This window comes from Lactuca virosa, chromosome 8, assembly GCF_052849685.1.
Source record: "Lactuca virosa cultivar CGN04683 chromosome 8, Lactuca_virosa_CGN04683_v6, whole genome shotgun sequence".
Taxonomy (NCBI): Eukaryota; Viridiplantae; Streptophyta; class Magnoliopsida; order Asterales; family Asteraceae; genus Lactuca; species Lactuca virosa.
The window spans coordinates 117,499,959-117,508,477 of record NC_136433.1 but is presented as its reverse complement, the minus strand read 5'-3'; the positions used below and the strand labels follow the sequence as shown (position 1 = coordinate 117,508,477).

At 34.6% G+C, this 8,519-nt stretch overlaps 1 protein-coding gene across 1 annotated transcript; it reads right to left on the bottom strand.

Annotated features, from left to right (window-relative positions):
• Positions 1-7,164: 7,164 nt before the first annotated feature.
• Positions 7,165-8,095, bottom strand: LOC145130767 (uncharacterized). Its single transcript, XM_079065534.1, has 2 exons — positions 7,861-8,095; positions 7,165-7,778 (listed from the first exon to the last, which is right to left on the bottom strand). The coding sequence occupies exons 1-2, from the start codon at positions 8,093-8,095 to the stop codon at positions 7,165-7,167; spliced, it is 849 nt and encodes a 282-aa protein (XP_078921660.1).
• Positions 8,096-8,519: the final 424 nt, after the last annotated feature.

The following is an 8,519-nucleotide window of genomic DNA, read 5'->3' as shown; positions in this document are numbered from 1 at the left end:
TTGATAACCGGGTTGAAATTTGCAGAGTATCCAAAAAACATCGGGAAAAAAGTGTCAGAAAAAATAGTTAGTAGTAAAAAAAGATGTTTATTGCGTGAGCGGCTATTTCCGAACTATACAAATAGTTCGGTGAAAATCGGTGACCTGAAAAGTTTTATTTTAAATCAACCATTCTTAGAAGTTGATGACGTCGATACAGTTAGAGTATGTTTGATATACATTTTATGTGAAGGTTTTTTGGGAAAAGAAATAAATGATCGCGTGCCACAAGATTGGTTTTTTCTGGCTGAGAATTTGGATGTCTGGAACAGGTATTTTTTGTTTACTTTGAAAGTTTTATATTATTAATGTTAATTTATATTATAACTAAAAAAATTTTGTTTTGTTAGTTTCGCTTGGGGTAGCTATTTATGGGATTTTACGTATGATAACCTTGAGGATACATGGAATAAGATAAATAAATATTTATCACTTCCTGAGCGTCGTCAAACTTTAAAATACACCGTCTTAGGATTTACGGCTCCAATTAGGGTATAAAAATTTACTTATATTTAAATAGTTTTATTGTTATGTTAGTTATTTTAATTTTAACTTTTATTACTATAATTGTAAAAATTGTAGATATGGATATATGAGATGCTTCCGGCTGTTCGTGCCTGTGGATTTGTAATTAGAAAAAATAGAGACATGCCTCGGATGAAACGATGGAGTGAGACAAAAAAAATTGAAATGGGTTGATGTGAACAAGATTTTTTCAAAGATACAGGTTTATAAATATTTTTTTATTATTAATAAAATTCATTATTATACTTTTATATGCATTTTTAATATGTTCAATTTTTTAGGAGGGACAACCACCAAGAAATAAAATGTCACCGAGTGATGATGACATGACATCTTGTTATTATATGTCATTTCAAGAGTATGTATATGGTGAACGGAAATCAGTTTCATCCCCAGTACGGGACCATTTTAGGAGACAAGACGAATCTTCGTCTAGTATGTCGTCTAGTGGTCGCTCTCATGGTAGAGGTGGGCGCAGTGGAAAACCCAACCTAGAGGAGGTGTTGAAACGGCTACATGCACTGGAGCAACATGTGTTTACGAACCGAGAACCTACAGAGGTGTTTGTTGAAGAAGTGAATAACGAAGATCTATGGAATAACATCAGTTTTGAGGAGCCTGCAGTATTCCAAACAAAATTTGATGAACGGGTTAGTTACACGCTACATTATTTTTTTTAATTTATTAACATATATGAATATTTGTGTTCATATTTTATATTTGCAAATTTAGGTTGTAGAAGATGAAGTGATGAATAAAAATAATACAAATGAAAATATTTTTGGTGATATTGAAGACGACAAGGTTATTATAGATATTACATTTACGATTTTAATAATTAATTTTTAATGTGTCTTTCGTTAATAACTATAATGTGTTAATTTTAATGTAGGAGTTGGAGGAGAGGAATGAGAATGAGGGTTGTAGTAGGAACAAATTTGATGATGATGTGTTTGATGTAAATGATAATGAAGCTAAAGAGGTTGTTATACTTACATTTATTTTAATTTTTATTTAGTAGATTGAAACATGTTTTAATTAGAGATTTTTGCTTATTAATTTAGGTGTCGGATGAAGATGAAATACAAATTACGGGAAATGTAAATTATTATGATGCTTATGGTTTTGATGGCAAAGAAGTTACACCCGATAGACCGAGGGCTCGAAATCCATCAAAGTATTTGTGCCCTCCGTACACCGAAGTATTCGTTTAATTTAAAAACTTATATCGTAATAATAGAATTTTTTTATGTGAATTATTTGAAAGATAGAGATCTAAACATTTCAATATTGTTTTAGCTGCACACAACACCGAAGCAAAAAAGAAAACCAAAAAGGAAGGTTGATATGAAATCAACAAGCCCCGTTCCTCCTCCAGCATTTGCTGTTGCTCACGAATTCTCCGTGTTGCGCCTGCAACCTTACGTAGCAGGCGGTGAGGTTGTGATCCAGAATTATTTATTTCATTCATATGACGTGCAACATCGTTTGTTTAATTTGGTGTTAAATTGAGAATTTTGGAGCGCCTTGTTTGGGCATACACACGACGGATGGTTGGAGGCAGCGGTAAAATAATACTTAATTTATTTTTTAAAAAGTATTTTCTTTTTTGGTTAATAACAAAAGTATCATAATTTTGTGCAGCATATCACCCTTTGGTATAGACTACTGATGGAGAGACGTTTTGATAGCAACCGACATACAATAATGCCGCCAAATTTTTTTGTTTGCCATGCTCTGGAGGAAGGGCAGGATTGGAGGGCGTTTATGGCTGGTATTGCTAAATACCCCAACTTCATGGTTGCTTGGTGGGATCTCGATACGGTAAACTAAATTTTATTTTTTGAAAATATTATCATTATTGTCGTTATGTTTTTGTATTCTTATTTCTAAACAAATTTATTTATTTTTTATCCTTATACAGGTCCTATTTCCAATTCATTCAGCCCCTAATCACTGGTTATTTGGGGAACTACGATTGGCGATATGGAAGTCCATATTTATGACAGTCTCGGTAGAGGGGCTTATAAAAAATTCAACTCTGATGGAACCTTTACCAAATTTGAAGCTCGGGTGGCAGATTATTTAGAAAAGATTAACTATTGGGCCCGGAGGAACATCCCAAGGATTCCATTGAATATGCAATTCATATTCGAAACAAATGTTCCCTAACAAAGTAGTCATTTGAGAGATTGCGGTGTTTTTGTTTGTATGTTTATGGAACAATTAGTTTCAGGCCAACCAATACGTGAACTTATTGACCCAAGGAACGCAGCTTTAGAGTTTCGCCAAAGGATGGCAAAAATTTATTGGGGGTCGAGTCTTGGTCCTATGTAGTTGGATTATATATTTGTATATGTAATTGTATGTTGGATTTAATGACCTAGTAATAACTTAAATACTTACAACATAAGAACGACACCACCATTTGTTTTAAAGTAACAAGTACACTGCTCTAAACATAACAACAAATACAACAATTTATTGATGTAACAACCTGAAAACTATCAAAACAATATTAAAAAGCTTACAACTTGTAAACAATAATTGCCAAAAACAACACCCAACTACAAACCAAGGCTATCTTTAACTGCTTATTTTCTTATTGAAAGAGCTTGTTACTGTTAGCTATTTTAGCTATTATGATAGATGATTGGTCCTTCTCTTCATCAACCCAACCGATAAACCCGCATTTTGGTCCCTGTAAATTTAAACATTGACAATAAGAATTGTTGTCATATAATGATTAGGGTGTAAATATGAATGAAGTTAAGAACATGATACCATATATAGGCAAGCGTAAAATAATCTTCCTGGGTTTTTAGTTGTACCCGAAATCCTAATGATACGTTCACCTCCGCAATTACAGCATGTCATTCGCCTTTTTTAGTCTATCTAATATGAATTACTTTCACATATAAATTTAATGGAGTTACATTACACCCATTTATAGAACAAATTTTATTACAGACAAGTATCTTTGACTATGAAATGAACTGGTTTGACTACGAATTTAAAAAGTTGAACTATGAACTGCATACAAGTACATTGTGTTGTCTTGTCGGTCAGTGATATTTGACTATGAAATGAACTGGTTTGACTACGAATTTAAAAAGTTGAACTATGAACTGCATACAAGTACATTGTCTTGTCTTGTCGGTCAGTGATGTTTGACTATGAAATGAATTGGTTTGACTACGAATTTAAAAAGTTGAACTATGAAATATGAACTATAGAGAAATACCAATTTGTATATAATTAAAGTTGTATTTGTGTGATGATTATAATACACTTTCATTGCTTGTGAAAATGAGTACTTACACCGAAAGAAGCTTTTCTTAGCTACCAATATTCCTGCATAATCTACAAAGAACAAATCCTAATACCTTCACAGCCATCAAGAAAACGAATACCAACTGCTTTCAATTCTGTTTTGTGGCTTTAGGTTGCATGGTATAACATATTAGTTTTATTGACTTAATTAATATTTCTTGCTAATGTATCTCGTGTACTCTTTACTTATCACTAATTTATGTTTGTTTTTTTATGCAGATTCGTACCTTCCTTAGGTGCATGATACTGTTGATATATGTGGGTTATTTACCCCTTCTTGGGAGCTATCTGACAACAATGTACTTCGCAGTGGCTTTGGATGGAAATCATGAACCCCTACTCTTAGCAATTGGTTTGGGAACCTTAGAGTGTGAAGAATCATGGAGATGGTTCATGATGAAGTTAAAAGAGTGTTTAGGTGAGGATACAGAGGTTGGTTTCATAAGCAACCTATGTGATAAAATAGACTTTGGTGTTCAGAGTGCCTACCCGGATTCGTATCATGGATATTGTCCTAAAGATATAGCTCGAAAAATACGTGAGTCTGTCGGACATAACGATACGGAAGTCGAATCGTTGTTTTGGAAGTCATGAAATGCATATAGTGTTCATGATTTTTACTTGTGTCTGGAAAGGTTGCAAAGTGCATGTAGGAAACCACCTTTCTGCACCTTGCTTAGGAGTCCAATTTTCTGGCTTGACGATATAGCAATTTCAAAATGGACACGAGCATTTTTCCCAATCCAAGTTTGAACCAAAGCGACCTCCTCTTCGTTCCTCTATATATGTGGTACAGGTGAGTCCATAATTGCAAGGGGAGAAGTAATGCGATACAATTAAAATGGATATTAACAACTATTTATAGCGACTCCTTATTTTCTCGATGCAATGGCTTGTCAACTCAAGTAGCAGTGTATTGTGTTGTCATTCGACGAAATGACTTGTCAACTCGAACAGTGATATGTTGTGTTCTCACTTAGTACACTGCGTTCGTCAGTTAAGTTTGACTATGAATTGCAGACATATTAGAAGATTGGACTGCGATATTGTGTATAAACTACTATAAATTGACATTAAGTTAAATAAATAGTTTACTAAACGATGTTACAGCTATTCATATATTATTTTTGAGATTTTACTCTCTTTGTTTCAATCAAAATGAGTTCTATACCATGGAGCAATGACGAGTTCTTGGTTCTTACACGTGCTTATATTCATGTGTATGAGACCAGCAAGTTGAAGGATCCAATGTTTTGGAGTCGTTTAACCAATATTTTCAACGCTGAAAACCGAATGACTACAAGAAACGATCGTGACGAACTAGACATCTTAGCAAGATGGTATGAAATGAAAACCGAAGTTCTATTATTCAACGATGTTTATACCAAAATTGACAACACCCGTTTAAATGCTACTGAGGAGGTCATCTTGGTAGCTGCTAAGGAGGAATACAAGTCATTAAGTGACGGGTTGGAATTCCAGTTTGAAGCCCCTTGGAATATTTTGAAATATATCCCGTTTATTTAAAATCTATTTCATTTTATTAGGTGAGTACTAGGTTATTTTCATGTATTACGTATGTATTGGATGCATCTTCTATGTTTAATTTTAATTAATAAATGCCCATTGCATTAGTTTTCACAATACATTAGAATACATTACTAACAAGTATTCCATGAACCATTACAAACATTACAACAATTACATGAAAAACAACGAAATACTACAAACAAAGCATTAAAATAAAAAACAAGTCCATGGGTTATTATTAACGGAAATTAGAGAGGTCTACATGAAATACTGATTAGTTTTAACAACCTTCCAAACTTCCTCATATTCGAAGTCTCTACCGTCACGCTCACAGATGTAAAAATCTGTAACAACTTCCAAGAACTCTTCTTTGTCCCGACAACGAAGTTTGGTACTTTTCGCATAATTACACGCTCGATTGAACCATGTCACTTCTTCCTTTACATCCATCCATTTAGTAACAACATCTGATTGTTCTCGTTGTTGTCCTTCTCCCATCTCATGGTTGAACAAAGCTGTTATGCGAGTCCATTCATCACCTACTAGGCAATGCGGGGGAGCAAGTAACGATACACCATCCTTAACACTTAGTCAGCATCGTGTAAGAACCAACACCTCGTTTGTCGTCCATGGCCTTTCAGAATTGGAACCAGGTACTTCATTCGAAGAACTTGCTGCATTCGACGACATTTCTAAATATGGGAGTTCGTTTCGTTTAGGTGATTTGAGTGTTTGGTTTTTAGATCTTAAACATCTATTTATATTAATAAATACAGGACTATGAATTACAACTTTGACTACGAAATGGTTGCATTTGGACTACGATTTGCAGGTTACTGCAGTGACTTATCATGTCAAACAGTCATCTACGTCTTGTCCCTTCAGAGTTTGACTACGATTTGCAGGTTACTACAGTGACTTGTCATTAATGTCTAGTCATTTCAAAGTTGGAATATGAATTAGAACTCTGACTACGAAATGGTAGCATTTAGACTAGTATGTATAAATACCACTTATAGCACCAGTTTTTTGTAATGTCGACTTTATTATGAGTTCCTCACACAAATTCGAAGTTTGCTCATGCAACAAAGTAGATTGTTACTACTGTGATTCAGTCGACCCTTTTTTTACACCCTCTTCACCCGGGCCATATATGTCAGATGAAAATTTTGAAGAATTGAAGAAGGCTGAAGAACAACAAGAAGAGGACAAAGAGTCATCCCGACTTCTCACTCAACGTGGTAATGATATTGCATCGGAATGCAAACAAGCTCAAGAATGGATAGACCTCAATAAAAACAAAATCAAAGAGCATGAAGAATGGATAAAAAAGACTAAGAAGGCAATCAAAACGACTGAAAAATGGCTTGCTGAGAAGGACGAGCAGTTGATACACATTATGGTGCAAAAGGATCATTTGGAAGACAAAATGAGAATTAGGGATGACTATATAACAATGGAGAAAGAGAAGTACCCATTTCAGTTCCCTGAGTTTAAAAATTAGTTACAAAATTGTTGTAATATTATCATGATACACCTTTGGTTGCAAAAGGATCGTTTGTTGTTTTTTTTAAATAACATCTTGTAATTGTTATAATCTGCAAACTAAATTTTATAATATAAAAGCTTCATTAATTGTTATAATCTACAAACTAAACTAAAATATGAAAGCATAGCAATGTCTTGTAAGATTTAATAAAAAAATTACAATACATAATAAGTTAACAACTCTTCATTTCAAGGTTGTTTTATATCAAAATCAGCGTCATAGGTTTGTGAGCAACTCGCTGAACCACCAATATTAAATTCCATTTCTGCAGTAGAAATTGTGCGACGTGCTCCACTACCGGACGCCCTTCCAGTACAATTGTTTCTCGTGTGTCCTAGTTGACCACATGTAGAACACTCTTTTCTAATTGGACCCTCACCTTGGGATGGAATGCGGTTTGTGTTTCTTGGCCTGCCTGGCTGACGTTTATCCATTATAGGTGGCTTAACAATCATCAAATCATCGGGGATATCCCATTCGGATGGCTTTGGCAAAGGGTTTATTGATTCCTCATACGTTTTCCTCGGTGTTTCGGTAAAGTAAGCATTTAATGCATACCTCGAGCAGTCTTGGTAATTGTTCACTGTTAAAAATCTTATGACATGACCACAAGGTATCCCATCAAGTTGCCAATGCCTACATGTACATGTCATATGTTGGAAATCAACAATCACGTTTTGTGCCCCCTTTTTGACCTCGCATTTCGTATTTGAGATCATGCGAACATCCCACTTACTAAAACTTTTTTTGTTTTCTTTTACAATATCATCGGCCCAAGGGGTAAGTATTGTTGTTGCTTCCACTAAAAAAACAGGCAAAATGAAGAAGTTAAGATCAATAACATTAAATTAATAAAACATTAATATTAAAAATTAACTTAATACCTGCAAAGTTACGTCTTTGAAACCACCACTGTTGCATTGTTGCACGAAAAAAATCGATCAACATAAGTATCGGCACCTTACGTGCGTGTCTAGATAATGCATTTATAGACTCCGCACTGTTGGACGACATAAGATTGTATCGGTTCCCTTTAAAATGTGCCCTTGACCAAGTTTCTAGATTTATACTTTTTAAGTACTCCCATACTGGTTCTTTTGTCTTTTTCATAACATCCATGGCAGCGTCAAAAGCATCAACTGTGTACGCCCTACAAGCCTCCCAAAAAATTCCTTTAACCGTGTTACTCTTCCCGAATCTAGATACTATGTTGAAATACAAATGGACACCACATATTCCGTGATGAGCGTGAGGAAAATGTTGGCAACGGATGTTGCTATAGATGGAGACCTATCAGATATAATTGTAAGCTCCTGCATATTGCCTATGCAATCACGTAGTTTTTGAAAAAACCATGTCCAAGAATCGGTACACTCATTTTTGCATATACCATATGCAACCGGTAATATTTGGTTTTGTCCGTCCTTAGTAACTGCAAGTAACATGGTACCTTTGAACTCGCCCTTTAGGTGGGCTCCATTTACTACTAGTGTCGGTTTACAAAATTTGACAAAAGCGCGTACCTACAGTACATTGTATATCT

What these genes read in the sequence shown, in the direction of transcription:
- LOC145130767 (XM_079065534.1), bottom strand. Translation starts at nt 8,095, where the DNA reads ATGGATGTTATGAAAAAGACAAAAGAACCAGTATGGGAGTACTTAAAA. An exon ending in TCAAAGACGTAACTTTGCAG is followed by an intron (nt 7,779 to 7,860) that starts GTATTAAGTTAA and finishes CTGTTTTTTTAG; the next exon opens with TGGAAGCAACAACAATACTT.